The following is a 20,681-nucleotide window of genomic DNA, read 5'->3' as shown; positions in this document are numbered from 1 at the left end:
TTGGAAAGGGTAGAGCTTGATAGAAGACATAAATTTCTTTCAATTTATCAAAATGCCGTATCTGCAAAATCCTAGGAACAGCAATGGGATTTGAAGTTATACTGCCCTTTTTAGATTCAAAAGTTATTTAAAGGCAGCCTCCTAAGCCCTTAATTGCTACTCTCCTGTAACTCCCTAGGCCACTCGATCAAATTTTGAGATTGACATCTGTTTGTGCCCTTGGCCTTAATTACCAGATAAATGTTTTTTTGTTATTTCTTTTGTTTATTTAAAATTATTGCCATTTTTGGGACTCTCTGTTTCACCCTCCTTTATTTTTAAATGCTTCGCAGTCTTTTGGTCTTACTTTTTCACGTGAACTTTTGGGTAACTTCTAACAGACTTGCTAATTAGCTTTGAGCAGAAACTGCGCAATTACGATGAGTCATCCCGAAGGAAAAAAGTTTCTTTAAATGGCTAGGTACGGATGGAGTTCGACCGGGGTAAAAAGGGAGGTCAGTTTATACATTGCATAAGTTGCATTGCCTTACAACACACCTTTCCCATATTTAGGTTTGGTTGGTCTCCAGGAGCTCTGCCTAGTTGTGTTTTTTCCCTTTTGAGGCCAAGTTAATTTTTGAGTTTAGTTTTTGTTGTGAATTTGATTTGAATATAAGTAAGCTTTTTTACTTTTACTTTCGACTTCTTTTCAACTGGTCAAGACAGAGTCTAGAGAGAGCAAAAGGGTAAAGTTTTGGTACAAGGGGGAAGGGTCTTGTATAATTTGAAACATATTTCTTGAGGTAAATTAAGAGTTTTTGAAGAAGCATTTTGGGCTTTATACCGTGGGCCCATATTGTCGTATAAACATACCACGGAAAGTACATTTGTCGTGCACCTCCTGGTTTATTTGTGGTAGGCCCACAGCATGGAAACCAAAGACAGCAGACTTGTAGAACCTGTGGAACCATCACTATCGTGATACCGTACCCTGGCACCATCAGCAGTGGCACTGGGACGCTGTACTATGTACGCTTGCGGCACTAAGAACAAATACTAATGGTAGCTACAGACTAGCGGCACAACTGGGGACCGGTAGTGAATCGAACACTTGGTTCCGAGGATACGGGTCGATTTAGCTTATGTAGTATCCCATAAAATTGTGCGTAGAAACAAAGAATTGATAACCCTATTGCTATTGAATATTTGACGAGATTGGCTCTACCTAGGGAAAATACATTGTATAAGTGACGACAATATTGATAAAAGGAGGTTTAGACTAAATCTAAATAAATAACATAAAAATTAGAGAGAAACAAAGGAATCAACCGTCTTTGCCGGCATAATGACTCAGGTTTCGAGATTTGAAGGACAAAAAGAAATAAAGTGGAATTAATTGAGGAATTGAATTTAAGGGTGGGTTTAGATTACAGTTGTGGAATCTTTCCATATTGGAAAATATTACAGGGTGTAAGATCGATAAAAGAAAGTAAATGCAAAGTTGTAGTTTGAGCGGACTTAGTGGGATTGGAGATGATCTTCAGTGTCGAAGATTATAAGGTAATTGATACAGCAAAATAGTGAAAATTTGGTGAGAAAAGACTATCCTTTCTAGTAAAATCTGGCTTCGTGGAGATTCCATTTAGAGTATTAGTGCAATTTGCATTTGGAGTGACCGGTATCTGGTGTGGATATTTGGTTTGTAACACAGGAGGATTTTCCCTGTATTATTGCTAGTCTAGCCAATCCGTCGGTAGAATATTCTGGCCTTTGTTCAATTTACTTTCTCGCCCGCCACAACCCCTGATGTTTCACTTTTCGGAGATTTATGTTGCTCCTGTGAAATTGTTTGTAGCGAATTAAACTATCATTGGCTAATTAAGAGGCTGGTGTAGATATTTGGTGACGTTACCCAACGTCACCTTTTCATCTTCACTTATTCCTAGCTTTAGTGACTTAGTCTTCTTAACATTAATTTTCAAACCTAATCTAGTGCCCTAAATTCACGAAACCTCTAAAAGTTCATTCATTTTGCTCATACTTTCATTTAGGATGCTTTAATCATCAGCATAATCTAAGTCCACGAGAGTTTTTTTTTCTCCACATTTGATTCCGTGGTCCCCCATTGCCTTTCCTGTGCTTCTTATGACAAAGTCCATCAAAATGATCCATATAAAGGCGGAAAGAACATAACCCTGCTTAACTCCTGATTTAATATAAAACCAGCTGATAACCTCACTTCCTACTTTAACCAGCGTGGGTGCAATCTATCACCTTTAGAGCCAGTTAGTCTTTGTAAGTCGGGAAGTTTGAAATTTTCATGTTCTGATCCATTATCTATTTTCAAAAAATAATCAAAATCTTAACTGAATGTGAAAATAAGCATGATATTTGTTGCTGCAAACTCAATAATTACCACACAGCAAAAATGACAATATGCAATTACTATTATAAGTTATAAGTGACGCGCAATACCATATTTAAATAATATATTGAATTTTAACACTTAATTAGCGAATGACGGTTCAATTCGCTACAAACAATTTCACTGGAGCAACATAAATCTCCGAGAAGTGAAACATCAGGGGTTGTGGCGGGTGAGAAAGTAAATTGAACAAATGCGTGAATATTCTACCAATGGATTGGCTGGACTAACAATTACACAGGAAAAATTATCCAGTGTTACAAACCAACTATCCGCACCAGATCCGGTCACTCCAAATGTAAGTTACACTAATACGCTAAATATAATCTCCATGAAGTCAGGTTACATCATAAAAGGATAGTCTTTTTTCACCAAATTTTCACTAATTTGTTTTATCAGTTACCTCATAACCTTCGATAAGATTATCTCCAAGTCTCTCAAGTCCACTCAAACTACAATCCCGCCATTATTTTCTTTTATTCGATCTTACATCCTGTAATATTTTCCAATATGTAAAAGAGTCTACTACTTTGATCTCAAATCACCCTTAAATTCAACTCCTCAATTAATTTAACTTTATTTCTTTTTATCCTCCAAATCTCGAAACTTTACACATTTTGCCGGCAAAGACGGTTGTTTCATTTGTTTCTCTTCTCTCTGATTTTTATATTATTTCATTAGAAAGTGTGTAAACCTCCTTTCATCAAAATTGTCGTCACTTATAAATGAAAACTATGTATATCTTGAACAATTTGAATTTGCTTTTAAATAGAAAATCGACGATATGTAAATAAAAAAATCACTATAATAATCTAGATGACTGGAGAACTATTGGTAATAGACTGAATATTTAACATATAATGAAATTAATTACTAGAAATACAGTAATCCAACATTTTATTTCACTGTAATTTCTATTTGTTTTTTTTTCAGTGTTTTAAATATAAATGAAAGTATATGTGATACAGTTCGTTTTCAGTAAAGTGTAAATGACGCATTTATATTTATATATTTATTCGTCAGTATATTTGATGTATAAATATACTCATTTTATATATTCATTTATTCATCCATAATAGTACCTGTTATTTATATTTTTGGTATGTTTATTTATTTTAATTCTTGTTCGTTTTGTGGTAAGAACTAGATGTAATACCAATTGCAAGCAGTTGCTAGACTCAGATGCTGCTGATAACTTGTATGCAAAAATGCGAGATTTCACGTTAATAACTATTGCGTTTCCAAACACACCCAGGATCCCACTCCCCCTTTTCCTAACAGTAAATCCTTCATGTAAAATAGGGCGTCCTGCATAGTTTACAATCCTTGCCACAGAAGTTGTGGGGTGCATTACATCCCTGGAGGCATTGTTACTAGACCCTTACACTGTTTTAACAAAATCTCTTTTTTCAACTTTTGATCACTTAAGAGGGAAGAGGGTATCTAAAAGGCCTGGTTGCCCACAAATAGATCTTCAACATCCCCTGAATATTCCAACTTAATACGCTCAGCCGTTCCTTAGATATTGCTGGTCCGCCCTTTTGACAATCAACATGCACACAGTGTGTTTCATTGGATTCGGCAACCATCTCAAAACTGTGGGGTGTTTACCTCATCCCAATATTTTTTATTCGACCTTTAGACTGTTTTGAACAAGATGGCTATTTCAAAATTTTGATTGCACGATTTTGGAGGGATGACAACTGAAAAGCGTATGTGAGGGGTGTTGACAGCCCTCCATCAGTTTTCAACACCCCCTCAACATTTCCTAATAGGGTCAATTTAATACCTTCAAATGTTCTCAAAATATTGCAGATCCTCTGTTTTGGTAAACTCGATGCACATAGTGCCTTTCGATTTAATTTAACATACCCCTCAACATCCTCTATTCACCTTAATACCCTTAGACTTTTTCGTTAACTTTTCGTCAGTTTTAATACCCTTTTCCTAACAACAAAATCCTACATGTAAACAATGGGCAGATTGTATGATTTAAATAACGACGAAGACCACACTGCCTTTCCATCATAAACACCAAAAAACAAGAAGAACAATAGGGAATTTCTATATGAAAAAATAACTTACAAGAGGATAACAATAATAAAACTAAAACGAACATTTTTTTTCAAAACAGTCCCAGCATCCTTACCTCAGCGAAGCTCAACCAGGACTAATAAATAAATTGTGATGAAACGAAGCAATTCATTGAAATGAAAGAAAATGATTTAAAAACACGTTTTTAATGACAGCCTAGTTAGCCCAGCCAGCCAACCTGTCACAAATAGACCTATGAGATCAGCAGCGGAAAAAGATAGGCTAGCATTAAAAACGTGTTTTAAATCATTTTCGATTTTTGAAAAAATGTTCATTTTGGTTTTATTGACTTTATCCTCTTGTAAGTTGTTTTTTCCTATTTGTATTGCTGAGGACGGTCCTTGGACATAGGGCCGAAATACTCATTCTAATTTGTTTCCCACTGTCTTGAGACATTCCTTATTGTTCTTCTTGTTTTTTGGTGTTTATGTATAATTTACAATCCTTGCCCTGGAGCTATGAGGGGCATGTCATCTCTGAAGGTATAGCTATTAAGCATTTTGACCTGTTTGAAAAAATGACAGATTCAAAATTTGGATCAATATTGGGTTGAGAGGGGTGACTAAATTCAGCAAGGAGGGAGTTTGGTTGCCCCCCTCCCAATCTCGCTTCAACAACTTCTCAACATACCATGAAAGTTTCAGTACCCTTAGTACTGAATTACCTAGTACTTAGTTTCAGTACCTTGACTTTTCGTCAGTTTTAATACCCTTTTCAAACAGTTCGTGGTAACGAACTTGTAGTAAGGAGCAACCCGGCTCAATAGTAACCAAAACTTTAAAAAACTGAATTTTGATACCAATAGCTACATCAAAAGAATTGCATTTTAATGCTGATTTCAAATATAAACGTTTTATCAAGTTTAGTCTTACCCATCAAAAGATACGAGAAAGATACCTGAGAAAATTTGCCTTATTTTAGAAAATAGGGTAAAACGTCCCTTAAAAGTCATAGAACCTTAACGAAAATCACATCATCAGATTCAGCGTATCAGAGAACCCTACTGTGGAAGTTTCAAGCTCCTATTTACAAAAATCTGGAATTTTGTAAGATTGCAAAAGGCAGATCACGGATGCGTGTTTATCTGCTTGTTTGTGTTTTGTTTCCCCAGGGGTGATCGTATCGACCCAGTGGGCCTAGAATATTGCGAGAGGGCTCATTCTAATGGAAATAAAAAGTTCTAGTGCCCTTTTTAAGTGACCAAAAAATTGGAGGGCACCTTGGCCCCCTCCCACGCTAATTATTTTCCCAAAGTCACCAGATCAAAATTCTGAGATAGCCATTTTATTCAGCATAGTCGAAAAACCTTATAACTGTGTCTTTGGGGACGAATTACTCCCCCACAGTCCCCTCGGGAGGGGCTACAAGTTACAAACTTTGACCAGTGCGTACATATAGTAATGGTTATTGGGAAGTGTACATACGTTTTTAGGGGCATTTTGGTTGGGGGAGGGACTGAGAAAAGGGGGATATATGGGGGAGCTTTTCATGGAGGAATTTTTCATGGGGGAAGAAAATTTCCATGAAGGGAGCGCAAGATTTTCTAGCATTACTAGAAAAATTACCATGAAAAATCAAACATAGAAAAGTTTTTTCAACTGAAAGTAAGGAGCAGCATTAAAACTTAAAACAAACAGAAATTATTACGCATATGAGCGGTTCACCTCTTCCCTCTCATATACCCTCTCATATACGTAATAAAAACATGCGAATACAGAAGTTCGTTACGTAAGCTGATTCGTGAGTTACATGTATCTTTTACTAGTAAAAACCTACGTAAAAAATTAAAAGTTCTAGTTGCCTTTTTAAGTAACCAAAAAATTGGAGGGCAACTAGGCCTCCTCCACTGCTTCTTTTATTCTCAAACTCTTTCGATCAAAACTATGAGGAAGCCATTTATCCAAAAAAATAAATATGCAAATTTCGTTTTAATTATTGATATGGGGAAGCCAAAATCAAAACATGCATTAATTCAAAAACATTCAGAAATTAAATAAAAACAAGAGCTAAAAGCTCATATGGCACATGTGACGAGGTCGAAAGAGCCAAGAGCCAAGAGCTCATATGGTATGAGCTCTAGCAAAATTCTAAGAATCAATAGATTGCTTTAAAAGGAAAATCAGAGGCTTAATGCCGGTGGGGATTTAAAATAAGAGCTCTGATTCACGAGGTCCTTCTAAATATTAAAATTCATTAAGATCCGATCACCCACTCGTAAGTTCAAAATACCTAAATTTTTCTAATTTTTCCTCTGCCTTCAGCCCCCCAGATGGTCGAATCGGGGAAAGCGACTTTAGCAAGTCAATTTGAGCAGCTCCCTGACACAACAACTAATTTTCATCGTCCTAGCACGTCCAAAAGCACCACACTCGCTAAAGCACTAAACCACACCACCTAACTCCACCAAAGAGAACGGATCCAGTCCGGTTACGTCAATCACGTATCTACGACATTTACAAGCGTTTTCCAAGATTTCCGGTTTCCCCCTCCAACTACCCTTAATCACGACAGATCTGGTCGGGATCTGAAATAATAGCTCTGAGACATGAGCTCCTTCTAAATATCAAATTTCATTAAGATCCGGTCACCCGTTCTTAAGTTAAAAATACCTCAATTTTTCTGATTTTTCCAAATCAAAACCCCCAGTTCCCTCAAAGAGAACGGATCAATACCAATTATGTCAACCTCGTATCTATAACTTGTGCTTATTCTTCCCATCAAGTTTAATCCCGATTTCTCCACTGTAAGGGTTTTCCAGGATTTCTGGTTTCCAACATTTCTGTTTCCCCCCTCCAACCCTCTGTGTCCCCGGATATGATTCGAATTGAAAATGGAGCATCTGAGAGATAAGATTCTTCTATATATCAAGTTTCATTAAGATCCGATCACCCATTCGTAAGATACCTCGATTTTCACGTTTTCCAATAATTCCGTTTTCCCCCTCCAACTCCCTTCAATGTCACCGGATCAGGTCGAAACTTAAAATGAGGGATTTAAAATAAGAGCTCTGAGACTCGATATACTTCCAAAAATCAAATTTCATTAAGATCCGATAACTCCTTCGTAAGTTCAAAATACCTCATTTTTTCTAATTTTTCAGAATTAACCCGCCCCTGATAAGCATTTAGAAGGACCTCGAAACTTAGATCTGTGATTTTTTATCCCGACCGGGTCCTGTGTCATTAGGGGAGGGGGGCGAAAATCTTGGAAACGCTTAAAGCGGAGATATCAGGATGAAACTTGGTGGAAAGAGCACAAGTCCAAGATAAGTGACTGACATAACCGGACTAGATCCGCTCTCTTTGGTGGAGTTGGGAGGGGGGAAGCAATTTGGTCATGAGAAAAATGAAATTAAATGATTATTAACGATAAACAATATTTATTATTTTTTAATTCTTCATTTGGAAGCTGCGTTTCTTCTATTAGTTCTCGAAGAGAAGCATCGAGGAGTGATTTTTTGGCAACTGTGTTGGATAAGATTTGGTTTTGACATTGAATCTTGTTCTTGATGTCAGCACGAAAAAAACATATTTATTTTCTTTTTTTAACTGAAAAAGAGACAAAGATAACGCAAATTAATTCCCCAGGAATTGTCAACATTTCAAAAGTTTGGTTGCCAAGAATTTTGTTTACAAGACCTTGAGAAGAAGTCATTGTTTTACTTTTATACTTTTTTTTATGTCCTACTGAAGAGCTTCACTGAAATTATAATCACAATAACGTCACTAGATTCAATGGCATCCTGCAGTACTTATGAAGTCAGCGAATTTCAACACAGGCTTAAGAGGTTAAATACTATCAGTTGTAAATGTACAACTGTAAATTAACAATGTAAATAAATAATAATTTTTACGTAATTTGTTATTTGTTATTTACGTAAATGTTAAATTACGTAAATAACAACGTAAATTAACAATGCAAATGTAACAACGGTAAACAGTTGTAAATGTAAATGTGCTTTGTTTCTTAAAGACTACCTTGTGTGTCAGTCTTCCCAGCATCCTGAAGTTCAAGTGTTGTAGGACGCCCAATTATCTGTCACATTGATGTCTTCTTTTCTTTTTGTAAATTCCCCGCTTTCCACAAACCTTAGTAAGTTTCCATTTGTATATATCTTTTTTCCTTTTTTCCATTTCTTATGGTTACGTGATAGATCGTTCCTTAATTGCAAAGCTAAGTCAGATATATTTTTCAAACTGTTCGTGGTAACAAACTGTAAGTAAGGAGCAACCCGGTTCAATAGTAACCGAAACTCAAAAACGGAATTTTGATACCAATAGATATATCAAAAGGATTTGAGTTTTATGCTGATTTCCAATATATAAGTTTCATTAAGTTTAATCTTACCCATCAAAGTTTTGAGAAAATTTACCTGATTTTTGAAAAGGGGTAAAACACCCCATAAAATTTTTAGAATAAAATTTTAGATGTAACATATCAATGAAAATTACATCATCAGATTCATGCGTCTATCTGAAAAGATGTGGAATTTTGTAATTTTTCTTTTCCAGAAGAAAGATCACGGATGCGTGTTTGTTCGGTTGTTGGTTTATTTTTTTTTTTCCAAGGGATGATAGTATCGACCCAGTGGTCCTTGAATATCGTGAGAGTACTAATTTGAACGTAAGTTAAAAGTTCTAGTGCCCTTTTTAAATGGCCAAAAAAATCGGATCAAAATTTTGAGATAGCCGTTTTGTTCAGCATAGTTTAAATGCCAAATAACTCTGCCTTTTGGTATATCATGAACCTCCCACATACCCTGAGGAAATGTTTTTTACGAAATTTGCCCATTTATAGTATTTGTTATTGGGAATCATGCGTACATTTTTCGGGGCAGAGGGGAACTATTGCTGGTGGGATATTTAACGGGGATAATTTTCCATGGGGAATGAAGTTTCCAGGAGATGAATTTTTCAGGGGAAATTTTACACTGGGGAAATTTGCCAGAATTCCTATACGAAATTCATCTTGCCTTGCTTTCTCATTGCCGAATCAATTGCACGCGTAGAGATGTTAAAGGTAAACAAGGTAATAAGATAAAGATAATAAGATGTCCAGGGTAAATATTCACCGGGATTGAATTGTCTAGAGAATAGATCCTTGGGGAGGAGGGATTTTTCTCTGGATCAGCAGCCAGATTTCCTCGAACTATTAAAAAATGATCGGAAACTCAATAAGAAAACAATTTTTTTCTAAAGTAAAGAATTTGCTAAAGATTGAATTCTATCCCAATTCCTTAGGAACAACTCCTAATACACTATGTTCATTTAATTAGAACAATAAGAAGCTTTTTTTTAATGTTAAAAAAATAGCTTAGATAGCTTAAGTATTTTGGAAGAGTAACCCCCCCTCCCGGCATATATGTAATAATTTCTTTAAGTCAATAAAATCCAGTGTCTTTACCTCAGAAACATGACTCACATTATCGCTGGATTAAATAAAAAAAAAGTTTTTCAACTGAAAGTAAAGAGCAGCATAAAAATTTCAAACGAACAAAAACATTTGTATATGAGGGGGTTCAACCCCTAGTGAATACCTCACTCTTTACGCTGAAGTTCGAATTTTGTTCAATTCTTTAAGAATGATCCCTAAATCATAAAAACCGTTTGATTAGAATAAATATCTCTTTTGGAGATACTAAAAAAAACTTTAGCGTAAAGAGCAAGGTATTGAAAAGGGATAAACTGCCTCATGACAGAATAATTTCTGTTCGTTTTAAGTTCTAATGTTGCTCCTCATTTTCAGCTGAAAAAACTTGTTTTCTTATATTTAATTTCTGATCGTTTTTAAAAAAATGCTTGGAAATCTGAGGCCCTTCTTATTCATTCTTTAGGAATTGGGACAAAATTGAAGCTTTAGCATAAAGAGTGAGGTATTGACGAGTGGGCGAACCCCCTCACATACGTAATAAAAACATACGAATATAGAAGTTCGTTACGTAAGCTAATTCGTAAGTTGCGTATATCTTTTACTAATGAAAACGTTCGTAAAAAAACTAAAAGTTCTAGCTGTCTTTTTAAGTAACCAAAAAATTAGAGGGCAACTAGGCCTCTTCCCCCACTCTTTTCTTTTCAAAATCGTTCAATCAAAACTATGAAAAAACCATTTAGACAAAAAAAAGAAAAAATGCAAATTTCGTTTTAATTATTCACCTGTGGAGAACCGGAATCAAAACAAGCGTTAACTCAAAAACGTTCAGAAATTAAATAAAAAAGACAAGTTTTTATCACTGAAAGTAAGGAGCGACATTAAAACTTAAAACGAAAAGAAATTACTCTTTATGTGAAAGGGGCTGTTCCCTCCTCAACGCCCCACTCTTTGCGCTAAAGTTTTACTGTTTTAAAAAGTATAGCTGAGAGAAAGGGTCAAACTTTAGCGCAAAGAGCGATGCGTTGAGGAGGGAACAGCCCATTTCACATACGGAGTGATTTCTGTTCGTTTTAAGTTTTAATGTCACTCCTTACTTTCAGTTAAAAAACTTGTTTTTTTATTTAATCAGCATAAAAATCCAATTCCTTTGATGTATCTATCGGAATCAAAATTCTATTTTTTAAAGTCTCGGTTACTATTGAGCCGGATAGCTCCTTACTTACAGTTCTTTACCACGAACTGGTTGATGTCAGATCAAACTATTAACCAAACAGAATCTCAATTCATTGTTCCTTTCCTCCAATCACTGTTTTGTAAATTATACTAATATATTCGGGATTTTCTGCCAGGGGAAAGTTTTCTTCGGGGGAATTTTCCAGAATTTCCTTTCATTTGAGGTCGCCGCAACGCGCGAAGGGTAAGTTAGTATCAATATAAATTTGAGAAATTCAGATATTATAGACACCCGTATTTATAAAAAGTAATAAAAAAAAGCTTTTTTCTTGCCAGCTTTCTTTCTGCTTTCATCGCGATATGTACTAAGAACTTTTTTCTGGTCGATTAGCGGGAAGAATTGAAATTAGAGTGGAAATAAAAGCATGGAGTGATCATGAAGATACAAAGAGAAACGTAATTTTTTAAACTCTAGAAGGGGAAGGTAATTGCTCACTTTCCAATTGGAGCTCATCTATTCTTTAGCTGGTTTTTCAGTTAAAAAACAAAAAAAAATTATTGGTATATCAATCATATCTAAAGTTGAAATTCAAGCAAGTGGTCCCCAAAATATTGATATTTCTGTAATTGTGTTGCGGAGCAACACTACTGCTTTCGTAGTTTTTTTTTTTTTTTTTTTTCACCGTGATCAGCGACCTGTAGCTCCGAAGTGGTAAGAGTTAAAAATTTGAGATTTTTCAGAGGAAAGGGAAACGTGAAACAGAGTAAAAAAGTTCCAGAGAAGTTCCTAAAATTTCTAACAGTTTTCCATAAAAAAAATAAAACCGTTTTTTTCTTAGAAACTGCGTTCGATGTTTGGCGTCAAGTTAAGACGACCCTAGCTTCGGAAATAAACTTGTTAGAAATACAGTTATGCTGAACTCATATAGAACTTTCATTTGTCTCTTCGAGAACCGGAGCACAAAATTCCGTAGCTCTTACAGATTTCCCGGAAATAATTCCGGAAAAGTCCATCTTGTTCCGATTTTTTTTGGAATTTTCTCAAATTTTCGATTTTGATGTTTCTTATATTTTTATCGAGTAGTGCTATGAAAAGTATGCAAGAAGAAGTGAAGTGTTCTATATACCAAGTTGCTTCGTTCTCTAAGAAATAATTTCCGAAGTTTCGACGTTCTAGAGGTAACTTCTGTTCTGGACCAGCTAGAATTTTTTTTCCAACGCGGTTCGACAGGTCTCGATCTCCTAACAACTGGAGCTTACAATAGTTTCTCCGAAATATAATTCCTTCTTTGGGTTTTTCTATTTGGAAGTTTTGTCATGCCCTCGGGGCAATTTAAATTTTTTGGTGAATTTGGTTTGTTTTATATTTTCCTAGCTTAGACCATCAAAAGTTAAGCAGAAAACTATAAGACGTTATTTCTGCATCTCTTGTGCTAATACTTCTGTACCTACTACTAAGGCTGAGCATACTGAAAAAAGTATCTAAGGAAACGTTGAGCGGAAAGTTAAACTAAATCAAAACATGCTATGTGCATACAGATTGCTGATACGGTCAAATCAGCAATTTTTTTGGAAAGACTTATCATGTCTTTCCAAAATCAGGTTCTGATAAGTTGTGATATCACGTATGATAAGTTGATAAGATGTCCTTCATGGGCATCATGAGTGGGATGCTCAGTTGACCAAAAGGTAAAATTTACCAGTTACTACTGCTATTAATATTGCTGCTACTATTGTTACTGCTAATAATTATACACTATTAATGCTACTACTGTTTTTAATACTACCACTATTACTATGATACTAATAAAATTAAGGTTACAAGCATGTCAAAATTTGACAAAATGTGTGGGGGGGAATTTGAACTCAATCAAAACACACTATGCGCAAGTAGATTGTTAAAAGGGCATATCTCAAGAACTGATTTAGGTATTAAGTTGAATCTTTCGGAGAATTCTTAAAGGGTAAGATCAATTGACAGAAAGGTAATATATCCATATCACTACTAACACTAATACCACTGCTACTTTTCCTTGTACTGCTACTGCTACTAAACTACTCCAACTACTACTTCAATTGCAACAACTTTTCAAGCTTAGAGCATTAAGGCGAAAAAGACGTCAAAAGGGTGTCAAAAGCGAGCACATTGTTCCAACAATATTTTGGAACATCTTAACGTGTCAAGTTGAAACTACCGGGGCATCATTAAAGCGATGTTCAACTGACCAAAAGGGAATATCCGCTCGTTTCTATCGCTAACAATACTGCTGCTACTACCGCTACTGCTACTGCTAATACAACCCTAACACTGAAACTAATTTTACTACCACTGAAACTACTGTGATAATAGTACTATTAAGGCTAAGTCTATGAATATAAGATTTAAAAGAATATTGATGGCAAATTTGAACTAACAAAGGAGACTATGTGCATTTAGATTGTCAAAATAGCGAATTTTGTATGAAGGTGAAATTTTGAGAGAATTTTTCTAGAAATTTATGTTGTATGGATAACAACCTGCCATCCGTATGCAGGTTATCAAAAAGGCATTAACTGACCATAAGACCATAATCCTTATCTTACATAATCCTAATATTACGGCTTCTGCTCCTACAACTACTGCTACTGCAGCTATTATTAGTATTGCTACTACTACTACTGCTACTAAAACTTAAACTATTACTATTAACTCTGCTCCTACTGCTAATATTATAACTACTGGTGCTACTAATACTACTAAAAAATCTAAGGGTATTAAGGCGAAAATTTTGGGCAATATTGTAACTGAATTGAAATAAATCGAACCACACTATGCCCACTTACGTTGTCAAGAGGAGGTATCAGCAATACTCCAGGACCGGTTGATGGTGTTAAACTAAAAATTTTATCGTGCATTAAAGGGGATGCTGATAAAAAAAAGGTACTATGTGCATACTTCTACTAATGTTACTACTGCTACTACAACTATTGCTACTGTACAAGATAAGGGTATAATGGTGAAGCTTTCAGGGCATACTGAGGCAAATGATCAACTAAATAAAAAAAAACGAACTATGATCATGTGGATCGTCAATAGGGTGACAAAGCAATATCACAATAACGACTTAGAATTTTAAGTTAGACCTTTCAGGGTAAGTTGTGACGGATTTTGAACTAGCCAGAACCCACTATGTGTATACTTTTGATGCTACTTCTACGATTACTGCGACTAATGACACTTAAGGGCATTAAGTTGAAACGCTTAGGGGGAGTTTCAATTAATCGAAAAACTATACGCATGCAAGTATTACAAGGGCGTATTACCAATGTCATAGGCAGCGCTGCTCTATCATAATAAGTAATATCATTGATATTTAAAAGGAGCTAATTTGGATGGAAATTCAAAGTTCTAATACCCTTTTTAAGATTCAAAATTGATTGGAGGGCAATCAGCCCTCCTCTTTAGCTCATAATTTTCTAAATATGTACAATCAAAATTTAAAATAGTAATTTTGTTCAGCTTAGCTGAAAGGTCTTGTAACTGTATTTCAAAAGCTATTGCGTCGGTGAGCCCCCCCCCACAGTTTTGCAATTTGCCCACTTATGTCCAAATTTCTAGAAGGGTGTATGTTGTTAAAAATTGTTCAAAAATTTTTTTCATCATACTAATAGCAGGCCAAACTTTAAACTCTTAAAGAAAATCGAAAAGATTTAAAGTATCATTTTCTTTTTCCATGAAAAGACTTTGTCAATATAAAACGAACAAAAACTAATTAAAATAAAACTTTTTGTCACAAAGTAAGTTTTTCAAAGAAAATCAAAGAACTGCATTATCTTAAATAATGTAAATTGTGATGATTTTTTTAATGCGTTTAACGTTTTTATGTATTTGAAGTGTATTTTAAGATGAGAAGGGAGCAGCCCCTTGCTGCTGTGGGCAACTAGTGACCGTTTTTATTTTAGTTGTATGTTAATTTTAATTCCGGTAAATTTTATTTATTAATTTAAATTTTATCTAAAATGTAATAGGTTTATTTATTTATAATTTAAATATTTAAATTTTTGAAGAAAGGTAGAATATGATTTTTAAATATAATAGAAAGGATTAATAAAAAAAAATTTAAGTTGAAAATTAGGATGTTCAGAGAATTTTAGTAAAGAGGATTAATTATTTGATGAATAAAAGATTCAGTAATTCTTAGTTCAATAGTCATTAACATTTATAGGCTGAAGGGGGAACGGAAGACGTGTTTGCAGGAGTTAACATGAGAATCATCGCTTTGTTCAATATTCTGGTAAGGACGTTTGCCGTCACGTCGCCAAGGGCTCTTCGAGGAAAATAATTTTTGCCTATGGTAAAAATGGCTCTGGAGAAGAAGATACTTCCAAACCCATTACCGATTTCCATACCCGTTCCGGCTGAATTTTTAGAACTCCCAGCAGATGCTTTGGGAAAATTATCAAAACTTTATCGGAGATGTTATAATAACTTTATAATAACCTTTATAATAACTTTATCGGATAAAGTTATTAACTTTTGTGAAGTTAATGTTTTGTAATATATTGACTGAAGATTAATAAATATTAAAAAAAAGAACACATCAAACCAAAAATGAGCAAAACTAAAATAATCTACCAAGCGTAAAACTGCGACAAGTAAGCATTGATAAATAAATGAAACCCAAAACGAACAGAGATTACAATAGATTAAATAAAAAAAACAAGTTTTTTCAACTGAAAGTAAGGAGCGACATTAAAACTTAAAACGAACAGAAATTACTTCGCATATGAAAGGGGCTGCTTCCTCATCAACGCCCCGCTCTTTACGCTAAAGTTTGACTCTTTCTCTCAACTCTTCTTTTTAAAACAGTAAAAAACTTTAGCGTAAAGAGCGGGGCGTTGATGAGGAAGCAGTCCCTTTCATATACGAAATAATTTCTGTTCGTTTTAAGTTTTAATGTCGCTCCTTACTTTCAGTTGAAAAAACTTGTTTTTTTTATTTAATTTCTGAACGTTTTTGAACCAATGCATGTTTTGATTTTGGCTCTCTGCAGAGAAATAATTAAAACGAAATTTGCATATTTTTTTTTTTTGGCTAAATGGCTTTTTCATAATTTTGATCGAATGATTTTGAGAAAAAAAGAGCGAGGGAGGAAGCCTAGTTGCCCTCCAATTCTTGGTTAATTAAAAAGGCAACTAGAACTTTTAATTTTTTACGAATCTTTTTATTAGTAAAAGATATACGTAACTCATAAACTAGCATACGAAAAGAATGTTTTATTCTCATGTTTTTATTACACATATGAGAGGGTTCGCCCCCTCGTCAGTACCTCTCTCTTTACACTAAATCTTAAATTTTGTCCCAATTCATTAAAAATGACCCCTGAATCACAAAAGCCGTAGAATAAATAGTTGACATTGCTAAAAACACTTTAGCGTAAAGAGCGAGGTATTAGGAGGAGTTGAGCCCCTCATATGGGTAATAATTTCTGTTCGTTTTAAGTTTTAATGCAGCTCCTTACTTCCAGCTGAAATAAACTTTTTCATATTTATTTTTTCATTGTTTTTTTTTAAAGAATGCTAGTAAATCCTGTGCTCCCTTCATGGAAATTTTCTTCCCCCATGACAAATTCCTCAACGGAAAGTTCCCCCAGTATATCCCCCTCTTCTCAACCCCTCCCCCCAGCCAAAAAATCCTCCTGAAAACACCTGTACACTTCCCAATAACCATTACTATATGTAAGCACTGGTCAAAGTTTGTAAATTGTAGCCCCTCCCACGGGGACTGTGGAGGAGTAAGTCGTTTCCAAAGACATAGTTATAAGGTTTTTCAAATACGTTGAATAGAATGGCTATCTCAGAATTTCGATCCGTTGACTTTGGGAAAATAATAAGCGTGGTAGGGGGCCTAGGTGCCCTCCAATTTTTTCGGTCACTTAAAAAGGGCACTAGAACTTTTCATTTCCGTTAGAATGAACCCACTCGCAACGTTCTAGGACAACTGGGTCGATGCGATCACCCCTGGGAAAAGGAAAAAAAAACAACAAACAAACATCCGTGATCTGCCTTCTGGCAAAAAATACAAAATTCCACATTTTTGTAGATAGGAGCTTGAAACTTCTACAGTAGGGTTCTCTGATACGCTGAATCTGATGGTGTAATGTTCGTTAAGATTCTATTACTTTTAGGGGATGTTTCCCCCTATTTTCTAAAATAACACAAATTTTCTCAGGCTCGTAACTTTTGGTGCATAAGACTAAACTTGATGAAACTTATATATTTAAAATCAGCATTAAAATGCGATTCTTTTGATGTAGCTATTGGTATCAAAATTCTATTTTTTAGAGTTTTGGTTTCTATTGAGCCGGGTCGCTCCTTATCTACAGTTCGTTACCACGATTTGATAACCGAGTCAAATTCAAAACGATGTGAAATCTACATGAATAGGGTTCAAACCCCTATACATTCCCAAGGCCAGAACATAACTTGCACTTAACTGAAAAAAATTTAAATATTTTCACTTTTATAACTTTAATAAATCAAACATTATAAACATTTTGATTAATAAATATCAGTATATGTTTATTAAACTGACAATGCACATTCATTTGTAAATTTTTCCGTAAATTACAAATTATATTATGGCTTTGGGAAGGCATAGGAGTTTTGAACCCTACTCATGCTAATTTCTGCTTGTTTTGAGTTTGAGTTCGACTCGGTTATTTATTACGATTTCTGGTCGTTTTGGGTTTTATTTATTTATCGATACTGATTTGTGGTAGTTTTAAGCTTTGTAGATTATTTGATTTTATTTTAACTCATTTTTGGTTTAATCGAGTTCTTTGCTTTTCTTTGAAAAACTTATTTTGTGAACTTTTTTTTAATTAATTTGTATCGGAACTTGAAATTTTCAGTTGTATAGAGAGAAATAACCGTATTTCAGGGTTTTGGTTTATTTATTCTTCATTTCGAGTAATAGTAAAGTGTGTTTTTTACAATTTAAAATTGTGTGTCACACTATTGTTTTTTAGCTGGTGACACGATGTTCCCTGATGAACCTATCCATTATTTTTGTATGCTGTTCAATGATTTTGCGGTTATTTTTATGCAAAACTTTCAAGATAATTTTAATTGTATACTGGAAGCTACTGGTACCACACATGGTGTAAGACTATGAAAAGCATATATATTAATTGTTGTTGTCTGGCTACGTACTCGCTTTTGACTCCTAAATCATTATTCTTGTTTTTTATACTGGCCTTTTGTTGTTTTCAGTAAAACGATAGTTTTCTATAATCATACAAACATAGAGAAATATTATCAGTTGGTTTATTTGCACTAGTTGTATCAATATATGTTAAATAGACTGTGAAGCAATAATTTTTTTTCTTTTTATGTTTCAACTCCGCTTTTTATTTCCTTCAGAAAAACTTTATTTTTTTTTAAATTAATCTTTGCCTTTTTTTAGTTTAAATTTAATGTAGAACAAACACTGCCATGATATGTTTCAGTTCTTTTCTGGGAGGATAGCCCCCACCATACGCTATATAGAAAAATTTATAATTATTTTAAGTTTTATTGTTGCTCCTTACTTCCAGTTAAACCTTTTTTTTTTAATTTGTGATAATTTTTCAAATAATGCCAAGAATCCCCTCGTGTAAAATTTCTTATGGAAAGTTCCCTAGAAAACTTTGGTTCCTATGGAAAACTCTTCCGACGGAAAATCCCCCGTATGAAAAAATCCCGCCCAAAAAATATGTCCGAATATTTCACAATAGCAAATACTAGGCTATATGCAAATAATGGGCAAATTGAGCAGCTAACATCCCTTTCTTCAGAGACTATGGGAACCAAAAGAAACAATGAACAGACAAATTCTAATAAATTATTTTGATTTCTTTTTCTGATATACTAAAAGTAAATGTAAAAAAAGAGAAACCATTTTTTACCAAGAAATTATCAGAAAAAAATAAGCTCAAAACCGCTCATGTTTTTGCGGTTAATCTAAATGTTTTGGCGAAGTAGGAAAAACAGTATTGGTTAAAGATCACCTTAGTCACCCATGACAAAGACAGGTTCTCCACGCAATCATATAGAATGTGGAAAACCACGATAAAAAAATACTTGATCAGGACTTGAACAACTACGAATTCTAATTATCTGATTTAATCTATCGGTTTTTGTAGGACCGTAATTGTATAACTTACAGCCCTTTTCTAAGAGACTGTGGAGGATCATGTCATCACCAAAAGCATATTTCTTTGACCTTTTAAGTATGCTGAAGAAAATGGCCATTTCAAAATTTTGATCGAACGACTTTAGGGGAAGGCAGCCTTTTGGGAAAGGGGCTAGCTGCCATTCAATATTTTTGATCGCTTAAAAAGGACAACAAGTAATTTAATTTCCGTTCGAATAATCAATTAAACATCTCTCTTTGAAGTTCTGGTAACCCGCTAGCCCTGGTAGAAAAAAAAGGAAAAAAGGAAACACAACTGTGCTATCCATGCAAAAAAAGTGATTTTCCTTATTGTTGATTTCCCTATTGGTGGGGGACTCTAATCACCTTATACAAGATTTTTGACGATACTGATTCAAACGGCACAACTCTTATTTGGATCTGACCCCATTTTCGAGGGGTGTCACTTCAGGTTCTTTTTCAAAATCACCCTAAATTTAACAATGTACCTTGTTTTATTAGCTGATGTAACCTGAAAATCCCCATGTCTCCTATTCCATTTGTATTTGTTCTAAATCGAGAAGTAATAGGCTATGTCTCATAATATTTAAGTAATTTTAGCAATAATACTTGGAGGCTCATTATTGTATTGGATTTGCTTGATCAAAAAAATCGAAAATAATCATGTAATTTTGCTGATATTATATATATGGACATGAAGTCGACAACTTTGAAGTCGACGTCGAAAATAAATATAGTAGCAGTGGCAAATTTTGTCGGGATGGGTCTTGTTATTCGAAAGTCGATTGTTACATAATTTAGTTTGTTTGTTGTTATATATGTATGTATACGGCCTGAAAAATGGCTTTAAATACAGTCATTCATTCATTCATGAACAGAAATACTGACCTCCTTCTGTGCCTTCGTAAGGGTTAACGTGCTCTGAGGTCATAAACTGGTTTAGTAATGCACCTTTACCCACACCAAGGGCACCCAACATTGCAACTACATAGGAGCTTCTGTTTTCTTTAGCAGCTTCATCATCACTGGCTGAATTTGGTATATTTTCTACTGTTAATGGTTCATCATCCGTAAAGGCTAGACGTGTCCCTGGCACTAAACTACTGCTTCTTGATCTACGACGACGGAAAGAATCGCCACGATTCACGACTCCTGCAAAAATATACGCTATTAAACAAAATAAAATGTATTTTGGTTTCCTGGAACAAACACATTAGGTAAATGTTACCTCTTTAAAAAAAAATATCTAGAAATAAATTAGTTCTATAGGTCTTTTTTCATCATAATATCGCTCGTGAATCAATCTTGACTCTTTTTTTTCTAATTTTTTCTTAATGGATTTGAGCTCCGCTTGGTTAGACACATTTTAGATCCCATAAAGCCGCTATAGTATTTTTATATAGTTATTTTTATCCTGATTTTTCTTGTCTTGTATGTTTTCAAGAAGAGAAGGAATAATTCAGC

The 20,681-nt window shown here is 34.5% G+C and overlaps 1 protein-coding gene across 2 annotated transcripts in view; it reads right to left on the bottom strand.

Annotated features, from left to right (window-relative positions):
- Positions 1-20,681, bottom strand: part of LOC136034651 (GTP-binding protein REM 1-like) — a 106,154-nt gene that overhangs the window by 49,967 nt on the left and 35,506 nt on the right. For both annotated transcript variants that reach the window (XM_065715958.1, XM_065715959.1), the window contains exon 3: positions 20,106-20,369. In XM_065715958.1, the coding sequence (XP_065572030.1) occupies positions 20,106-20,369 (264 nt within the window). The remainder of the gene's footprint in view (positions 1-20,105; positions 20,370-20,681) is intronic.

This window comes from Artemia franciscana, chromosome 13 (assembly GCF_032884065.1).
Source record: "Artemia franciscana chromosome 13, ASM3288406v1, whole genome shotgun sequence".
NCBI classification, from domain to species: Eukaryota; Metazoa; Arthropoda; class Branchiopoda; order Anostraca; family Artemiidae; genus Artemia; species Artemia franciscana.
This window is presented reverse-complemented; position numbering and strand designations above follow the sequence as displayed.